We start from the raw sequence: 21,155 nt of genomic DNA, 5'->3' as shown, positions 1-21,155 counted from the left end.
TTCCACCTGGGAATTTGGTGTCTATGAACTATTGTGTACTCTTTCCACCAAATCATTAAGGTAGATTTTGAACAGCACCAGTATCAGTATCATTCACTAAGAAATACAGTACTATTCCCATTGGAGTTAGATTGATCTGAGCATTGTTATGTATGTGGTTTTCCCAACCAGCTGCACACCTGTCATTGGTGGTTGTTTCTTGTCCATCTCTTTCAGACTTATTATTTTCAGGATGTGGTGTGTTAGACTAGGTCAGAAGTCCAGTTGTGCAGCCCCTTGCATTTTGCGCCAGCTTTAAGACCAAAAGTAGCTTAGTTGACTCTGCCATGAATGATTTGTGATTTATAAAGTCACGCTGTCTGCTTGTAATCTCTCTATTTTCTTAAAGTGCTGATACATTAAGGTTGCAGCCCAGTTCCATTAAAAATCAGTGTGGGCTTTTTACCACTGATTCCAACTGGATGTGGATTCTCCCCTAATTAGATTTTCATCTCCACTAATGGATTCTTGGGTACAAACGTTAAGTGAACAGAGCTATAATTTCCTGGGAGGTTTTTCTCCCACCACCTTCCTTTTTTTAAATATAGAGATACAGTAGCTCTGTATTTGTTCTTCTTCAGTCTTCTGGGGATGTGCCAATTCCCGGCAAGTTCTCCAAATAATAATTCTCCCACCTACTTCCTGTAAGTTTCTCTTTTTGCCTGTGGATGTTTGAAAGGCTGCTGCACAGCCACAGCCGTGCTCTTACATTTTTTTCACATGCTTTTACCACACTGATATACTTTATGGTCGGGCTGTTGTTGCTGAGGTTTCCTGAAATCGAGTTTAATCTGATTAATGTGACCTGTCCAGAGACCTCATTTCAGCCCAGAACAGCTGGTTGATCAGGCAACAAACCCAAATCAGCCAGAACAGAAATATTTTATAAACAGTGGTGTGGTAGAGCCAGGGCTCAGAAGCTCAGAAGGCTGGGATATTTTGATTAGCATTGAAAAGGAAAACCTCTGCCATTGCAAGCTTGCCTGTTCCCCCTGAGTTTAGCTGCAAGTCATCCACAGTAACTGGGAGCTGGGGAAATGGAGGGATTTATTCAGGATTAAAACATTTTAAAACATCTAACTAAATGTCTGGTTCTATACTTGATCCCTCCCCCACTTTTTGGTACCAATGAAGAGTTCTGGGGGGGGGGGAATCAAATATTGCACACTGTAGTGAAATTGTTGTTGTTTGCCTTCATGTCATTTTTATGTTATGGCAACCCTAAAACAAACCTATCAGAAAGTTTTCTTGGCAAGATTTACTCAGAGCCTTTACCTTCCTTTGAGGCTGAGAGAATGTGACTTGCCCAAGGTCGTCCAGTGGGTCTCCCTGGCTGAATGGGGATTTTACCCCTGGTCTCCAGAATCATAGTCCAATACTTAAACCACTACACCATGCTGGCTCTCTATAGAGAATCCTAATAAAGACATCCTGTGCCTGTGGTTTTGGGGAGTTCTTCTATTCTTATGGATAAACCCAGTTATCTTCCTTTTCAAACCATATTGTTGTGAACTGTCCCTGTTGCAATACAAAACAGTTGACAACCATTCAGCAAGGCATGGCAAGGCTGGATTATGGTGGTTGGGTCCTGGATCAGCTCCCAAAATTTGACACCCTTTGAGCAGGTCTGTGTCTGGTTTCATAGTGCTACAACAGACAGTAATACAGAAATCTTCATGTGCAACTCTATTTTCTGGCCTGCAACTTCAACTTAGATGAATGGCCTGATCCCATGTAATTTTACTCAATTATTCAAGTAGCATACCCAGTTTTAATGACAACAGAATCATTGGGAGATTGAGGAATTTACCAGGGCAGAAGAGGAAGCAGGATACATATTTTCCCTTCAGATTTGGGCTGCTAGCTAGTGAGAAGCTTGGAGCAAGTGTACCAACTACACCATGATAATCCAGCCCTGGGCATCAGGGGAAAGAAAATGTAAGAGTTTTTAGATAGGGTTGGCTGAAACTGGAGTGTACTGGCTGAGGGAGACTGCCCAAGATGCTACCTGGAGTGGATCTTCTGCCTATAAAAATGGCTGCTTGTCTCCATTATGCTCTGCTTGTATTGTTTGTTTGTTTTTAATATAGCAAATATTACAGACACTTTAAATCTCCAGTAAATCACATCCCAAAGAACTACATCCATGGAATACCTCACCATATAGGGAGCATGGTAATACAGATTAGTCTGTCATGACAAAATGAAACAAAATGAAGGTTTGACCCATAGTGGTTGGTGGTTCTGGAAGATGTTGTTTTTTGTTGTTGTTATTATTATGCTTTATATAGCACTGTTGACACAGCGCTGTACATACAAACAATAAAATAGATAAAGTAAACATGACCATGGCATACAATCTAAGAAATGATAGCATAATACATATAAATAATATCTAACAATACAGGAAAGGGTTCAATAAAGTAAAGCAGGCAACAAATTTAAAACATCAAATAACAAATAATAGTCACACAATGCCTGGGAACGCTTCTCTGAACAGGATGGTCTTCAACTCAGTTTTGAAACTGGTTAAAGAAGTGATGAGCAGTGAGGCTCGTGGGGGAAGGGGATTCCAGGAGTGAGGGGCAGCAAGTGACAAGGGACGAATCCAGGACAGGGCAGTGACAATCTTAGGCTGAGACAGCAGACCTTGACTACTAGAACGGAGGGCACGAGTGGGATGGTGAGGAGAAAGTAGGTTTAATAAATAAGGAGGGACCAGCCCATGCAGGGCTTTAAAAGTCAACAACAGGAGCTTATACTGAATATGGAAGGAGAGGGGGAGCCAGTGAAGGGATGATAGTAAAAGAGAGATATGGTCAGAGCGGTGGGTGGATGTAATAATGGGTGCAGCTGAATGCTCGACAGAAATTAAAGGACACAGGTGAGAAAGAGGAAGTCTTGTCAGAAGGATGTTACAGAAATCAATTCGCGAGACCACTAGGGCATGGACCAAAATCTTGGCAGTAGAGGCAGAGAGAAATGGTCGGATTTTGGCAATATTGTATAAAAAGAATCTACATGCCTTAACTGTGGTCTGGATCTGAGGGATACTCGACAGAGAAGAGTCAAAAGTCAAACCAAGACTATGGGCTTCCTGGACTGGTCGAATAGAAATATCATCAACAGAAACAGAAAAGGAGTATTGAAGAGTAGACTTAGGTGAAAAAACGAGAAGCTCTGTAATCCAAAAACTAACTTTTCCAAGCACAACAATAACTTTAACCAAACTATTTTTTAAATGTAGCATTTAGGCCATCAGCAGCCTTAAACTAGATAATCCTTCCAGGAGCTAAACCAGAACTGCTTTTCCACTGAATGTCAAATACAGTTGCTCCTCCGTTTTCACAGATTTGAAATCTATGCCCCTCCCATATTTGCGGGAGCAAATGGAGGGGGACTAAATGGGGCATGTGCCCGTAGCGCGTCCCAACATTCGAGACAATGGTGCTTGAATATCGGTGAGTTTCCATTTTTGGGGGGGGGGGGGGTGTTCTGCAAAACGGAGGGCCAACTGTACTCCAACCATTTCATTGCTGCAGATTGGGATCTGTAATTTAGAGATGCGTAAAATAAATCATTATGCAGAGCAGAAATCTATACATTTACTATGCATAAGGCTGTCCTATTCTGGCTGTGGAGGCTACAGCAGGTGGCATTAGAGGAGACTGCAGAGCGCACTTCCTAAGAACATTAAATCTCACAACAAATATTTCAGTATATTTATAATTCAGTTTGGCTTAGTTTTAATGGTTTTAGCCATTAGGCAGGATGAGAATAGCAGCAACTTGAAAGACATTCAAAAATATTTCTTTTCTGGGTGGTAGGAAACCTGTGAAAAGAAAGCAAGGCACATCTTGAATTTACGTATGTGTGCGCTTAGGAGCCTGTGCATGAGTACTTTCTAGCACATGACTGGTGAAACATAAACAGTCCTGTGCACAACCATCTCATGAGTCCAGGTATGTGTCAGTGGTGGAGCTGGACATGGAGCCAGCATATATTGGATCACTAAGCAATGCCCAAATTGCAAAGGATGGGGAGAGGAAGTCACCTGTCTACTAACTGTGTCCTGTGGCTTCCCCAAGTGCTGATTTTACAAGATTACAGACAAAGTTACTTTCTGAAAAGGTTACTTTCTGGACTACAGTCAATTAGTGGAGGTGGTGATTTGACTAAAACTGAGGTGACTCCAGGTCTTGCTTGCTGCTTGAAAGTGAGCAGCAAATGGTATTTCCCATCCTCTGCCTCTCAGTCGAGGGCATATTATGCACAGCCAGCCAAATTGTTTTGGCTAGGAGGCAGAAAAACTCACAAACCCATCATCATCAATCATCATCACCACAACCACCATCATCATCCTATAGTCTAATTTGCTGCTATTTTATGACATCTTATACCTGCTGCCCAAATTTAAACACTACAGTTGAAAAACCATAAAGCATTAAAATGTATAAATATAAAATTAAAAAAAAAACCAAACCATTTAAAAAGTTAGAACAGTTATGAGTTAAAATCAAATGTTGCAATACAAATCTTAAAATTTTAAATAGCACAACATTCCCAGATCGTATCAATTTGCAAAGGCCTGCCAACAGAAGAACGTCTTTACCTGCCACCGGAAGGACAGCAGAGATGGAGCCATCCTGGCCTCCCTAGGGAAGGAATTCCAAAGCTTGGGAGCAGCCACCGAGCAGGCCCTCTCTCTTGTTCCTACCAAATGCACCTGAGAGGGTGGTGGGACAGAGAGAAGGGCCTCTCCGGATTATCTCAATACTCTGGTGGGCTCGTACAGGGAGATACGGTCCTTTAAATAGCCTGGACCCAAGCCATATAGTGCATTATAGGTCAAAATGAACATTTTTAATTTTGCCCAGAAACAGACTGGCAGCCAATAGAGCTGTTGCAACAAGGGATGTTTAGCCTGGAGAAGAGAAGGTTAAGAGGTGATATGATAGACCTGTTTAAATACTTGAAGGGATGTCACATTGCGTGGGGAGCTAGCTTGTTTTCTGCTGCTCCAGAGACTAGGACCCGGAGCAATGGATACAAGCTACAGGAAAAGACATTCCACCACAACATTAGGAGGAACTTCCTGACAGTAAGGGCTGCTCGACAGTGGAACACACTCCCTCGGAATATAGTGGAACCTCCCTCCTTGGAGGTCTTTAAACAGAGATGGCCATCTGTCAGGGATGCTTTGATTGAGATTTCCTGCATGGACTGGATGGCCCTTGCGGTCTCTTCCAACTCTATGATTCTATGATTCCCTGTAGCCAGCTCCAGTTAGCAGCCTGACTGCAGCTCTTTGGACCATTTGAAGTTTCTGAGCACTTTTCAAAGGCAGCCCCAGATAGAGCACATTACAGTAAGCCAAATGGATTACCACCGTGATCAGATCTGACTTCTCCAAGAATGGGTGCAGTTGGCACACGGGTTTTAGCTATGCAATAGCACTCCTGGTCACTGCTGATATCTGGGCTTGCAGGCTCAGCACTGAATCCAGAAATACACCCAAATTACAAACCTGAGTTTTCAGGGGAAGTGTGGCCCCATCTAACACAGGCTGAATCCCTATTCCCGGATCTGTCTTTCTACTGATCGGAAGCATCTCTGTCTTGTCTGGATTAAGCTTCAACTTGTTTGCCCTCATCCAGTCCATTACATTGACCAGACATCAGTTTAGGACAGGGAACAGTGCTTGTTGATTTTATGAATGTCCCTTACCACATCCATGCATAAATTCATGAATGCCCACTACAATTTCTGTTGTCATGGATGTCATGCATACTTCATGCAGTGGCCTAAAAGGCCATCCACCAGAAACTAAAAAAGGAGCCTGTTACAAACAGGCTAAAATAAAGCTGCTTTGGGTCACTTTGGAGGTATGCTGTTTAAATGATGCATGTGACCTAAGAGTCTAGAAGCTGTGCCAAAGCCACCATCCAGTCCTAAGAATTGGAGCACAGCTTTGGCACAACTTCTGGCTTCTTAAGATGTGTGTGCCATTTAAACAGCATACCTCCAAAGTGACCCGAAGCAGCTTTATTTTGTCCTGTCTGTATGGGCCCAAGGACATGTAAAGCAGGTAATTTCTTAAGATTTTTTCCATATGAAGCTTTAATTGTGCAATCACTCTACCTCCTTCATGGAATTTTATGCAAGGTCCAGATAGCATAGTTTTTCATTTGTAACTCTCCTTTCTTTCCTATTGGTTCTTCTGTTCTTTTTCTCATTCCAAAAAATGAGAGCTGTTACCCAAATTGCTGGGAGTCCTTAAAGGCACCCACAAATTTTTATATATCTTAGGAAGTGATAGCGAACCTTTTAGGGACCAAGTGCCTAAACTCAAAGGTGTTCTGGCACCAGGTGTTACCCAGTGCCGGGGTTGGAACTTGAAGGGGTGGACTTCTGGGGGCTGGGACTTCTGACCTCTGGGATGAGACTTCTGCTCTCTGGGGGCAAGACTTCTGGGGTGGGACTTCCCCAGAGATGGCTAAAGGCCCAAGAGGGCAAGGAGGGAAGAGGAGGAATAGGCACTCGGGGAAGGCAGCTAAAGGCCCGGGAGGTCAGGAGGAAGAGGAGGAACTGGTACATACCTGCTCCTCCTCTTCCCCTGCCCTCCCATCTCTCCGTATGCCCTCCAAAATGGCTTCAAGTGTCAAAGAGGGCACGTTTGCCATAGGTTTGCCACCATGGTCTTAGGCAAATTTTAATAATAGCTAAAAGAAAAGATATAGTATGACTGGGGCAAGATTTGTCTTTGGATCTTACCCTATTTATACCAGATCCAAATTACACAGAACTCCAGAGGCAATTTGAAATTAATTTGCAGTTTATTAAGGGGAATGAGCAACATATGCACAAAAACACATGTGCACGCATGCGCGCACGCACGCACACACACACACAAGCTAAGAAACAAATGTGGTAAAAAGGTGAATAGTAAAAAGGCTTTGCTAATGGTGATATGTACAAACCGATGAGGCTTGCTTCGGTTCCGGAAGAGAAATGGATACTCAGTAGCCACCTGGAAACATGGGGAGCAGCTGGCTAATGAGGAATCTAGAAGAACACCAGCAGCATCAATACCTGATTTCAAACTACACTGAAGAACTGTAGTATAAGAGGTCATATATATACCCCAAAATGTGCCTTGAAGGCAGCAGTCAAGGACTTGAAAGGATTAACTGTATGCCAAATTGTTTTCCAGGAAGGAATAAATGATTGTTTAGATCAGGGGTCGGCAACCTCCGGCCCATGAACCGGATGCGGCCCACGGAGGCCTTTCGGCCGGCCTCTGATGGGGCCTGGGGCCTGTCAGGGGCCGGCAAAGAGGGGGAGGCCTCCAGCGCTGGGGGCCCCAGCCGGCTTTTTTGCCAGAGGAGGCCTCCAGCACTGGCGACCCCCGCCGGCTTTATTGCCGGCCTCTGACGGAGCCTGGGGCCTCGTCAGGGGCTGGCAAAGAGGGGGAGGCCTCCAGCGCTGGCAGCCCCCGCCAGTTTTTTTACTGGCCTCTGACAGGGCCTGGGGCTCCACCCCCGGCATGTGGCTCCACCCCCAGAGGGTGGAAGCTCCACCCCCAGGCTTCGGCCCCCCAGTTGTCTGAGGGACAGCAACCCGGCTCCCGGCTCAAAAAGGTTGCCTACCCCTGGTTTAGATAAAAGACTGATGGCTACAGCAAATGTTTTTGGACCAAAGACAAATATAAATTTTAGGAGATAGGTGTTACTTCCTAAGACAAAAGGCAAATTTACACCTTAGCAAGAGAGATCCTTGTCTTTACAAGCACCACCATCTACCTCTGCCAGAATCTCATCACTGCGCTCCATACATCAAAAGGGATTATGCTGAAATCTTGAGTGATCTGCTGTTGTGGATGCCTTCCTTTAAACCCAAGCTAGAGCCAACTAGTCTGGAGCCAAATGTCCTGCTATGGGGACAATCTCAGGACACTCACATGTCATCAAAGTCCCTTTTAATATTGGTTGATATCAAATATGGAAGGGGTGATTTTGGGCTCCAAGCCTGTGGTAGAATTGCTAGGCACTGTTTGTCTGGAAGTATCAATAGTGAGACTATTTCCAGAGAGGTAGCTGTGTTAGACTATTGCCTTCTTAATGGATTTTGGGATTCCAACTCCTTTAAACAAGTCTTTGAGAAACTAATAACTTTTTGTTGCCTTAATCTAGGTTCTGAGGAAATGATGATGATGATGATGATGATGATGATATTCAGTTTCATTGGAGTTTTATAATAGCTGAAAAACTCATTGGAGTTTTATAATAATTGAATAAGTGACTGTCAGTTTTTCAGATTATATCCAAGAATCTAGGAGTTAATGAGGTAATGTGGCATATTCCAAGCAGTGTCACTCTTTGTAACTATGTTGTTATCTATGGAACTTTCATTCAGATATTTTGTCAGCCTATTTGGAATAGCTTCCAGAGCATCCATCACTATTGGAACCACAGTTGTTTTCTTTTCTCAGAGGCACTGAATCTGAATAATCTTCCCCTTCTCTTTGTCCCTGATTTTCCTCCTCCCTCCACACCTATAATCAAAGCATTCTTTTTCTCAGCCACAGATACATCTGGCATCTTATACTCTAATTGTTTATCAGTTTGAATCTTAAAGTTTCATAAGATTTTTGCTTTCTCATTTCAGTGACTTTGTCAGGCATATGTTCCCACCAATCTTTGCAGATGGTAAATCATAAATGGTAAATCATATTTTTGTATAGATTCCAATGTGTCATTGCAGCCATTTCATAATGGCATTTCTTATATTTGGTCTGTATGATCTTATTACACAAACTAATAAGGTACTTGAGAGTTTCATGTACTTCTCTCTGACAATCCATAGTTATCCCTGCCCCCCCCCCGAAGAATTGCATTGATGCTATTTGTTTGAAGTGTCTGTTCTTCAACAGCAAATATAACTCCTTCATTTTTTTCAGTGTCCCATTCTGTAACCCTTTCCAGGTGTCCTGCTTCTCTGATTTTCTTTCTATGCCTTTAATATACTGACCAAATAGAGATCAGTACAGTATATTGTTTTACCAGGCTTTAAGGCAATCTTTCATTATTTTCTTGCTAGACACGTCTTTTGTTTCCTCACTGTTCAGCACATTCTACATACATCTACCAACTATTTCCTTTGCTTTCTTTGATATATTTGCTCAAGTATATTTTCTGTTCTTCAACAATTTGTTTCGCTTATACTCATCCCCAGTTACCAATATTGTGTGGTAGATATTGTTGATCAATAGTACCTTGATTATGGAAACTGTGGTTTACTGTCGTAATTTTCAGGGTTTTTCTATCTGTTGCATCTAGTTCTGCTTGAGGCCAATCAATAATTCCAGCACTGTACTGAAAAACTAGTATGGCCTAGGAGTTTACAGCCTGAATTATGCTCCTTCTACTGCTAGGTTTTGATTTTAGGACTTGTTTATTGTTTTTGTGTACTCAATATTAATAATTTATTTTACTTTCTTATGTTGGATATCCTCTGCTTGTAGTATTCCCAGGTACTTGTAGTGTTCATCATGGTTGAGGCTTTTAATGATATTTCCATCAAAGAGTTTTCTTCCTTTTGATTCAGCAGTTTTAATTCTGTTTATTGATAGTGTAGTACATTTATCAATTCCAAATTCCCTTGAGATGTCTTGGCTAAATAGTCTTACAATAATGAATATGGATCCAATTTTTGATGCTGACTTTCCATATACAGTAGTTTTAAATTATCCATATACAATGAATTGTTTGGTTTTCCAGCTTCCTTTGATAGTTCATATCCCTGATTTGCTTTCTTTACTATTACTGCAAATGGCATTATTAAAAAAACTACTAATAAGGTAAAGAAGGAGCCACCCTGAGAAACTTTACACCTAATACAGTGGGCCCTTGATATCCACTGGGGTTTTGGTATCCACCCCTCCTTCCGTGGATACCAAAATCAGTGGATGCTCAAGTCCCATTATATACAATGGCATACTAAAATGGCGTCCCTTATAGTGTTGCCAATCACCCTCGAAGGAAATTCCCCAATTGGCTTCCTGGAATGCCCCCAAATTTCCCAGAATGGGGCGGGACTTTCAGGTCGGGGGTGGGACTTCTGGGTCAGGGGCGCAAAGCACTATGGGAAGGCTGAAGGAGGCAGGACTTCTAGGATGGGAGGTATGTCGGGAGGTTTTTTGGGGGTGGGAAGGTATTTTTGGCCGGTTTGTTTGGGGTGGGAAGGTTAAATTTTTCTGTAGGCTGAATTTCCCAGAATCATCCCAGAAATTTAGCAATCTGGGCAATGACACGGAAAAACTTTGACATTTCCAATTTCCAGAAAAAATCCCAGAAATTGGCAACACTGGTCCCTTATAAAAATGGCAAAATCAAGAGTTCACTTTTGGGAAATTTTATTTGAATATTTGCGAGCCATGGATGGTTAAATCTGTGGATGTAGAATCCATGGATATGGAGGGCTGACTGTATTAACTCTAGAAGGTGCTTGTCTATTTACTGTTAACAGGGTTTTCCATGATTTCATTAGAGCTGAGAGGAATTTTCAGATAATAGGAATTTTCTGATTCCTAAAATGTCAAGACATTTTTGATCCATGTGTGGGGCAAAGAAACAAATGTGTTTTGTTTTTTTTGGTAGTGAATCCATGCTATGTGTTAACTCATCTTTCAGCTTTATAGTTTTTCAATCTCATTCTGTCAATTTGTTGTTGTTGTTGCTGCTGTTGTTATTGAAAGAGGAGTTGCTATTTCTGTTTAGAGTCTTGGTTCACCTGGTTAGTACTTGAATGGGAGATTGCCAACAAACACCGGGTGCTGTAGGCCCTATTTCAGAGGAAGTAGCTGGCAAACCCACTTCTGAGTATTACTTGCCTTAAAAAAAACCTTAGGAATTCATGGGATCCCCATAAGTCAACACACAAATTGAAAGCACACACACACATTACCTTAAAAAGAAATGGGCCAGTATTGTGTATCAGCTACTTAATGAAGTACTGTACTTAATTCAGGAATCTCTCTTGGCCTGACTCTCTCCATCATTCATCCATGCTCCAGTCACTGGAGTTATGGGGAGTTACAATCATGACAACAGTGCTGCAATTATGACTAAGTAGCAATCATGAATAAAGAACAGTTACATACCACTCATGACTAAATAGCAATAGTGACTATGGAAAAATTATCTAACTGTTCCGTATGCACAGTCACTACTTAGTCACAACTGGGACACTATTGCCAGGATTGTGACTCCCCCCACCCAACCTACTTTACCAGATGTTAGCTGCATGGGGAGAAGGAAGTCCATTCTGCCGGTGACTGGAGTATGGGTGAGTGATGTTTCTGTCAGGTTCTCTGGGGAGATCAGGCCAAGATAAGTTATTTAGGCTGCATCTGCACTACAGAAATAATCCTCTTTGACACCACTTTAACTGTGGTGGCTCAATGTTATGGAATTTTGAGAATTATAGTTTTGTGAGACATTTAGCCTTCTCTGTCAGAGAGCTCTGGTGCCACAAAAATGACAGTTCCCAGAATTCCATAATGCTGAACCATTGCAGTTAAAGTGGTGTCAAACTGGATTATTTCTGCAATGTGGATACATCCTAAGTACTGTGCACTTAAATCAGTTAACTATACTTAATTAAGGCCCTGTACAGACAGTTGAAAAGCGCCAGACTGTGGGTGGGGTGAGGGTTGAGCATCCTCATGCTCTAAGCCCTACCACCACCAGTAGGGCACCATTGTGGCATGCGCCGGTCTACATGCTGCGTGGCACATGATGCATTTCTGGCACAGTGCTGAAATGGCACAGCACAGAAACAGCGCAGCACTGAAATGGTGCACCGAAACAGCGCAGCAGCTATGGAGCCCTTTCGAGGGCACAAAAAGGAGCTCGTTTTCCAGTTTCCTTTTGTGCTCTATGGAGGCTAGATCGGTGTCATGACATGCGGTTGCTGGAGCACCGATCTGGCCAGTAAAGGGGCAGCTGCAGACTGCCCCAAAGGGGCAGTGTGTATAGCCCCTAAGTAACTGATACAGAATACTGGCCTTGATTTGTAATATGCCTGTAGTTCAGCATAGCACTTCGTTCATCTGATGAAGTGGACTCTAGTCTGTCAACGCTTATGCCATAATAAATATTGCTATTTAAAGTAGGTGTCAGGGAGGCTCAAAAAATCTGACAGTGATTCACCAACGGGTTCCTAGATAATTAGCCCAAAACAACAAACACATTTTGAACACCATGGGCAGACAATCTCATCAATGTCTGTTGAAAGAACAGAGGCAGGGAAGAGCATCCACTTTTTCTTCTGTCTCTGTGAACAAAATGGTGCTTTAGATGCATTAGTGGTCATGCTTGATGCAATTCAAGAACACATCTTAAAACATCACAGAGAAAATAAGCAGCACAAAATCAAATACTGTATATACTTATGTATAAGTCTATAAATTTTAGTCATAAAATTGACCCAAAAACCCTGGTTATACTTACAATGTGAGTAATGTACATTATCAAAAGGTGAGAGCTTAATCCCTCCTGACCTTGGAACACCTAAAAGAAGTACCGACCCCCTTTACTCTCTCATCCATCCAGTCTTTTGGATGAGCACAAACAGTTATGTCTGCTGGAACATGTCTGCTTTGGGAACATTTTCCTTTGCTTCATGCTTTACATCCTTTCTTGCATACCCCTAAATTTTACTTTTGATTTATCCATGGCTCATAGCAAAATCCATAATTTTGGCTCCAAAACTTGCACCCCCTATTAGAAACAGTTTTAGAAATGCAACAACCCCTAGTCAAAGCTCCATCTGCTGCAACATTAAAACCAAATGCCTCCTTAAATGAAAAGGTTTTTAACCTATTGGCAAAAAGGGGGCCAATTGGACCCATTGGGGAAGGGAAATCCACACATTAGGTGCAGCCACCAAAAAGACTCTTTCCTGTGTCATCACCAGGTGTGAGCCACCATTGGTTAGCCAGCCTTCCAGAGCAACAGAGAACAATTCTTCTCTTGCGTGACAGGCCTTCAGATACTTTAAGACTACTGTCATGTCTTCCCTTAATCTTCTTTTCTCCAAACTAAACATGCCAATGTCTTTCAACTACTCCTTATAGGACTTGATTTCCAAGATGTCACAGCATCCCAGTCACCCTCTGCTAGAGGTGCTCCATTTTGTCAGTGTCATTCTTAAACGATTACAGTATATACAGAACCGGGAAGAGTGCTACTAACCTCAGCCTTTCTCTGTTACAAATGCTCTTTAGGATGAATTCCTATCCCAGAAGACGTTCACAAAAGCCAACCAGTTTTAGGTTTAAGATGGTGCTTTTGATTTTGAGCAGAAGCACACAGGAGTTGTTGGAATTTGTAACACCTTCTCAGAGGGCAAGACAATCCTGAACCTTCAAATATTTCATAGATGAAAGCCAGGACAAGGTGATCAAGCAATATCAGAGTGTAGTCAAGATGGCAAAAGTTATTAATGAGGAAGAACACGCAAGCTAGGCGAGTCTGCAGCAGTTTGCTTTTGCTTGAGCCTACTGGGAAGGGCAAGATCCACCTTCTTCTCCTTTCCCCCAGCTCTCCCTTTTCCCCTCATCTCCTTTGACTTACCTGAGGACAAACTACTTTTTCACAGTGAATTCAGTTTTCAGTAATTGAAGTAAGCTGAGGACAAAGAGGGAAAGGGGGAGGAGAGAGGAACTGGGACATTTAAAAAGTAATTGAAAAAGTGGGATGACAGAGGATTAATCTGGACTCCCCTTGCCAAATCTGGACAGTTGGAGGCTATGCAACCCTGGACTTTTTTCAGTTACATTATTATAGATGTTGGTGTGATTCCAGGAAATGTAATAAATAATGTAACTGAATTGAAGACACTGATGTGTAATGTTCTTTCCCATATTCAAAGATAAGTACATAAAAAGAGCCAAGCTGGGCCAGAGGCTTATTTCTCCTGCAGCGTGCTTCCCAAAATGGCTGACTAGATGCTTGTGCGAAGTCCACAAGTTGGACCTGAGTACGACAGCAGCTGTCGTTTACGTTTCTTGGCAACTGTTGCTGTGAGGCATGCTGCTTCTGGTACTGGAGGTGATGCATAGCCATCATGGTTAGCAATCCTTGATAGTTTTGTTCACTGTGAATCTGTGCAATATTTGTCCAGTACTTTGCCCCCTCCCTTTGCCTGTGTAGCTCAGCTCATCCATCTTTCCTTCCCATTCCGCAGCTAAGCGCCCTCAATCTCAACTTATTTATTTATTTAAAACATTTTCCAGCCACTTTCAATAAGCAGCTTATGAAAAAGAGAAAAGCCATTGCATCTAAACTAAAACCACACAATAATAAAGTCATGAAAAGACTACTGAGCATGTCAGCAAAAGCACACAAAGCCATTTTTTAACATCAAGTGGGGGCAGGGTATGTGTAGGGAGAACTCCCTTGGAGGAAAGAAAGCCTTTTCCCCTCAGTTGTAGGGGAATCGTTGTGGTATCACAAAAGAACAAACATGGTCCTTTATTTAAATCGTTATATTGTATTTTGACTGCTAGACATACGGTAGGCATAAACTGCACTGCAGAAATACAGTCGGCCCTTCTTATATACACAGATTTTTTTATACACAGATTCAAGCATCCATGGTTTGAAAATGTTCCAAAAAAGTATCAATTTCAAATATCAAACCTTGATTTTCCATTTTTTATAAGGGACACCATTTTGCTATGTCATTATATTTAATGGGACTTGAACATACATGGATTTTGTTATCCACAGGGGATCTTGGAATCAAACCGCAGCGTATAACAAAGGTCCACTGTAATTCAGTTTGACACGGCTTTAACTGCTATGACTCCATCCTATGGAATCCTGGGATTTCTAGTTTGTTATGGCACCAGTACTTTCTGACAGAGAAGGCTAAATGTCTCACAAAACTACAAAACCCAGAATTTCCCAGCATGGAGCCATGGCAGTTAAAACTGCATTATTTCTACAGTGCAGGTTAGACCATAGAGAGAGGGATTTTTTCCCCTTCTTGTTGATGAAATAAATGGGCTAGTTTTGAATGCTATGTTGCTTTAACATGGTTGTGGCAACATCATTTGCTACTCTGCCTCAGATGGCAAAATGTGTTGTGCTCATCTGCTCAGTCAGAACAAAATGCCAAAGCTGAAAGGAGTAAAGACCCCATTCTTAGCTGAAGCTGTTTTGATTTAGCATAATGAGGGCATACAGAATAGGAAGCTGTTTACCCCGAAGGGCTCATGATGTTCTCAGGTAAAGCAGTGGTCAATCATATCTGTACATCTGAGGCCCAAGTGGTCACGGGAGAGAGTTCAGAAGCTTCTGGGAAATTCATTTCTGCATGATTTCCAATAGATTACAAAGCAGTAACAGAAAGGCTTCTCCTTACCCCAGAATAACCGAAGGTAGCAAACCTAGACTAAATTTTAAAGTAAAAGCACTTACTTAGTTCTGGCAGTGAAAATTAAGCTCTGGATTGAGCATGGGCTCACATACCCTCCTCCAACAGTCCCATAGAGTTGGGGGCAACTCAAGGGCCATCCAGTCCAGCCCGTCATGCAGGAATACACAACCAAAGCACTCCTGACAGAGAGAGGGCCATCCAGCCTCTGCTTAAAAATCTCCAAAAAGGAGACTTCACCACACTCAGGCTGCATCCACACTGTAGAAACAGTCCATCTTAGCACCACTTTAATTGCCATGACTCAGTACTATAGAATTCTAGGGAATTATCGTTTTGTGAGACATTTAAGCCTTTTCGTGATTCTATGATGAGCTTCAGGCTCTGTCAGAGAGCTCTGGTGCCACAACAAAAAACAGTTCCCAGAATTCCACAGCATTGAGCCATGGCAGTTAATGTGGGGTCAGACTGGATTATCTCTGCAGTGTAGATGCAGTCTACAAGGCAGCATATTGTATTGTCAAACAGCTCTTACTGTCAGGAAGTTCTTCATAATCCTCAAGTGAAATCTTTTTTTCCTTTTTTCTGACTCATGGCGGCCCAGTGTATGAGACATTGCCAAGACCCCCTGTTCTCCACTGCTCTGCTTAGATCCTATAAATTCATACCCATAGCATTCCTAACAGAGTCTATCTAGCGTGCTGGCTTCCTCTCTTTCTCCTTCTCTCTACCTTTCCTAGCATTATTGTCTTTTCTAATAAGTTATTCCTTCTGATGATGTATCCAAAGTACTACAGTCTCAGTTTAACCATCTTGGCTTCCAGATAGATTTCATGCTTGATCTGTTCAAGGACCCTTCTGTTTGTCTTTTTGCCTCTCCACAGTATCTTCAGCACTCTCACCACATCTCAAATGAATTTCTTCACTGTCCAGCTCTTGCATCCATACATGGTAATAGGGAATACAGTGGCTTGTACAATTCTAACTTTTGTGCTCAGTGGTATGCCTTTACTCTTTAGGATCTTTTCTAGTTCTTTCATAGCTACCTTTCCTATTGCTAGGCCTGTTACAGACAGGCCAAAATAAAGCTGCTTCGAGTCACTTTGGAGGTATGGTATTTCAATGATGCATGCGTCCTAAGAGTCCAAAAGCCGCACCAAAGCTGCACTCCAGTCCTTAGAACAGTAGTGTGGCTTTGGTGCGGCTTTTGGACTCTTAGGATGCATGCATCATTGAAATACCATACCTCCAAAGTGACTCGAAGCAGCTTATTTTGGCCTGTCTGTAACAGGCCCTAGTCTTCTTCTGATTTCTTGACTACAGTCCCTTTCCTGATTGATGTTTGATCCCCGAAGACTCGGGCAAAAGCAAATGGTTGCAACCTCTCCTAGCTTGTAGGTTCTTCCTCATCAATTGCCATCTCGATCCCACTATGATGTTGTTTGGCCACACGTGTTCCAGTATTCATCTGTGAAATGTTGGAGGGTGTGTACTCAGAGGTAGCCCCGTTCCTTGCTTCTACCTAAATGTCTGTTCCCTGAACCATTGTATGGATCCTGATTCTGGCTGGTGGATTTTGGGGTTTCAGGAAAAAAAGGAACAACCTAAACAGTAAAAGCAAATCGCTCCCACCAACCCAACATCTGCCTACCCCATGTTTTACAGATTTGAAATCATTCTTCTGAAATCTATATTTTTGGGAGATGCTTTCAAAACCCTGAAATCCTATGTTTTTAAAATCAAATCCTTTCAAGGCAATTCTGTGAACAATCACCATGAGACAATTCAGTAATTTTACCTCTCATTTTCTCCGACCCTAAAACACCCCCTGAGACAGCAGCATTGGTAACTGCAAACATTCCAACCTTTCAAATTCAGAGTATGTGCATTTGACTTTAGCTGTTTGGAAATCACTTTTAAGCTGTGTCCTACAAATTGTTTCAACTCTAATTTATTTTTTTCCAGTTCTGCAGTTCGAGTAATGTCAACGATATATGTAGTTCATTAAGGGTCTAACGAACTGATGCGCTTAATAAGAGATTGCATTTTAGGTTGCTCTTGTTTAAGCAGTCAGGATTGATGGGATCAGAAACATGACTATGGTGCAAGAGTTTATTTTATTTTATTCTGTCATATACTGATCTGAAACATGCTGCAGCAAGATATTTATTTTAAAGCTCGAGGTTTGGAAGTAATTAGCTACATAACTATTTATTTGTAATGATAATACTTAGGTCTGTTAATGCCTATGTTTTCTCTGCAAAAATGTCTACATTAAGGAAGAGACAATTCTTGGACTCTCATAGCAAATCTTTTGTTTCTTTATCCCTATTAGGCTGCTAAATATAAACTTGAGAAGATCTGATATAAAAAGTCCCACCTGTGCCTCTGGGAAGATATGATCCTGAGAAGAAAGGTAGGAGGAACACATTACCAACATGCCAACATGTGTGTGTAAAGGTTAATCAGTATTTTAAAGTCATATGTGGTGAGATTTCTAAGAATCTTAAGATGTACCTCCCCAATCCTAAAATCTGGTGCTGAAATTTTTACCCTGGCCTCCTCCTTCTATGGAATTGAGATAAATGTCCTTTAGCAATGTCCTTTCAGGAATGGGTTCAGAGTTGTGGGCTGTTTTCATGGAAATTCCACATGTGTGTTTTCTGGAACTGGTAAAAATATTGCTTTTATTCCATCAGGCACTTAGGGATGTGGATAGGTGGGGCCTGTAATAAAATGGTACAGTGTGGTATGCTCCTCTTCAAGGTGCCAGCCGGCTGTGATCTTTACTTAGATACTCCATTCCATGCTTCCTCCTTCGTTTTCTGACTATCATTCCCCACATTGCAGTCTCTTCCAACTCTATGATTCTATGATTCTATGAGTGCTCTGTGGTTTCTGGGTACACTTGGCCTTCACAGAGCTGGTTTTGCACATCCCTACTCTGCTGAGTGCTCACCCCTCCCATAAATATGTTTATACAAGTGTGCTGATACCTCCCTCTTGTGCGATGCAAGAATTTATACACAGAGAGCCTTCATTGCTGGTATACTGCATATTGATTCTCACTAAGAGAGAGAGAGAGAAATGTTTTTGTTTTTGCGTTTTTTAATTAGTCTTTTTGTATTCTTCTTTCCCCCTAGTTGGTGCATTCTGATTTTTTTAATTTGTGTTTTTCAAAACTGTTGCATACTGTGCTTTGAATAATTTTCTGTTGGAATGTGGATTATAAATAATCACAAAGAAATAAATCAACACTCATACTCTGTATTAGAGTTCTCTACATAATAGCACAAAGAGACTCCATATTCTACACACAAAAGATTTTATGTTGATCAATGCTGTTTGTATACCCTGAGTTTATTTTTACTATGATTTTTTTTAGATTAAGAGAACTCTGTTTGTATGCTGCATTCCCAGTTCCAATTTTAGAGATTCAGAATTAAATTATGCCTCCCCACCTCCCCTGCAACCACCCCAGTCTCAGGACTAGATAAACTACACGTGATCATGGGCTTTACTTCTTTAACAGAAAATTTGGAGCTGGAGGTAGAAATAACATGGAAAGAATAGGAACAGGTCGCAGTACCACAAAACAGGAAGAACTGCTCAGTACAGTGGTACCTCGGGATACGAAATACCCAGGTTACGAATTTTTCAGGATACGAAAAAATTCCATAGGGATTTATTGTTTCGGGTTACGAAAGTTTTTTCGGGTTACGAAAAAACTCCGGCGCTATTTTAAATGGAGCCGCGGCAGAGCCGCGGCTTTTTTCCCCATTAGCGCCTATGGGTTTTCGGCTTACGAAGGCTTTTCGGGTTACGAAAGCGGCCGCGGAACGAATTATTTTCGTAACCCGAGGCACCATTGTATGTCTCACTGAAGTTTTTATTCAAAACTACAGTGGGTCCTTGGTATCTACTGGGGTTGGTTCCAGGAGGCTCCGTGGATACCAAAATCCATAGATACTCAAGTCCCATTATGGGAGAATAAAATAGTGTCCCTCATACAAAATGGCAAAATCAAGGTTTACTTCTTTGAACTTTTTTTTTTTTTTTGGTGGGACTCTGGGAGCAGAATTGGTAGATAAGAAGGGCTGACTATAACAGTATGTACATGTGAAAGGAAACAACCAGGTCAGGCGGGCTTTGCACAAGGAAACAAATATTTCCAACCTCCTAGAGACCTCTTGAAAGGTCCCCCCCTTGTACCTTTTCTAATCTTTGGTTACAGCAGAGTGCCCAGTGAATCCCACCCTTTGCTCATCTTGATTATTTGGACTTCAGATCTGATAATTCCTGATTGTTGGCCAAGTTGTTTGGGGCTTCTTGGAGCTGAAGTCCAAATCAAATGGAGGACCATAGATTGGAAACCACTGATCTATACCATAGTGCCCCACAGAATAGCAGAATATTTTCTTCCTTCAGAGTAGGGGAGGATAGTATTTCATGGGGGACAGTGCCAAATCTCAACAGCATGGTTCTCAACAAGTTTGGCTGCTGTTGGAATCCATGTCAGGGGGGTGGTGAATCAACTCTGGATTTTAGTCTGAACTTTAAAAGAGCTGTCCAAGGTGTTGCACCCTGGATAGCCTCTTTTAAAGTTCAGTGTTAAACCCCCTCTAAGAGGAAAAACACTAGTCCTGAGCAAATGGGGTGTGCAGCGACCACAGAAATAGGCATGTGTCGGAGTGCATTCATTTCTTTGGACCACATGTCATCCCACTGCTGCCTAGGAATGTTTATAGCATTCTAGTATGAAGCAATTACTAATAATTTTTTCAAACAGTTCTGTTGACCAACATAATGGCTAATATGGAGTTTATTGTGTGATATTAAAGTGTTGCTTAAGATGTTATTAGTTCCCTGCATGGAATGTTTTTGTGTCAAAAGAAGCATGAATTCATGCAAATGAATTGGATGAATACTGGGACTTGAAAAAGTTCTTTCTTTGGACTACTAGAATCCACCACCACCCATGTCAATCAGCATGGCCAATGGTGATGCTGCTGCTATTGTGTGTCTTCAGGTCATTTCTAATTTTTGCCAATCTTAAGGTGACCCTATCATGGGGTTTTCTTGGCAAGATTTGTTCAGAGGAGGTTTGCCATTCCCCTGAGGTGGAAAATATGTACCTCGTCCAAGGTCATCCAGTGGGTTTTATGACCCAGCTAGGAATCGAACACTGGTCTCCAGAGTCACAGCTCAACACTCAAACTGTTTCCCCAGGGTCTGGCCTTCTGCACCCCTCCTCAATGCCAATATCAAATTGATATCAAAAGAGATGTTTAGAGCACAACAGGAAGGAGCTCAAGAGCACATAGCCAAGGACAGAGTGTATCTGTATAATACAGGGGTAGGCAACCTTTTTGAGCCGGGGGCCGGGTTGCTGTCCCTCAGACAACTGCGAGGGGGGGGCGAAGCCTGGGGGTGGAGCTTCCACCCTCTGGAGACGGGGCTGCATGCTGGGGGTGGAGTTTCCACCCTCCAGGGTGGAGCTGCACGCCGGGGGCAGAGCTTCCACCAAAGCCCCGCGGGGAGGAGGAGGCGTGCGCTTGCCCTCTCCTCCTCGGTCCCTTTCTGGCCAAACACCCCCAACCTGCATTCCAAAACACACACAACAGCACATTTGTGCATTTCACATGGCTTTACTTAACGTGGCCTCATGCATA

At 42.3% G+C, this 21,155-nt stretch overlaps 1 protein-coding gene across 2 annotated transcripts in view; it reads left to right on the top strand.

Moving 5' to 3' along the window:
* Nucleotides 1-21,155, top strand: part of GABBR1 (gamma-aminobutyric acid type B receptor subunit 1) — a 196,954-nt gene that overhangs the window by 29,132 nt on the left and 146,667 nt on the right. For both annotated transcript variants that reach the window (XM_042452359.1, XM_042452358.1), the window contains one exon: nucleotides 17,819-17,899. In XM_042452359.1, the coding sequence (XP_042308293.1) occupies nucleotides 17,882-17,899 (18 nt within the window). In that variant the 5' untranslated portion in view covers nucleotides 17,819-17,881. The remainder of the gene's footprint in view (nucleotides 1-17,818; nucleotides 17,900-21,155) is intronic.

The sequence above is a fragment of the Sceloporus undulatus genome, chromosome 2, assembly GCF_019175285.1.
Source record: "Sceloporus undulatus isolate JIND9_A2432 ecotype Alabama chromosome 2, SceUnd_v1.1, whole genome shotgun sequence".
Taxonomy (NCBI): domain Eukaryota; kingdom Metazoa; phylum Chordata; class Lepidosauria; order Squamata; family Phrynosomatidae; genus Sceloporus; species Sceloporus undulatus.
Note: the sequence above shows the minus strand (reverse complement) of the source record. Positions and strands in the feature narration are given on the sequence as shown.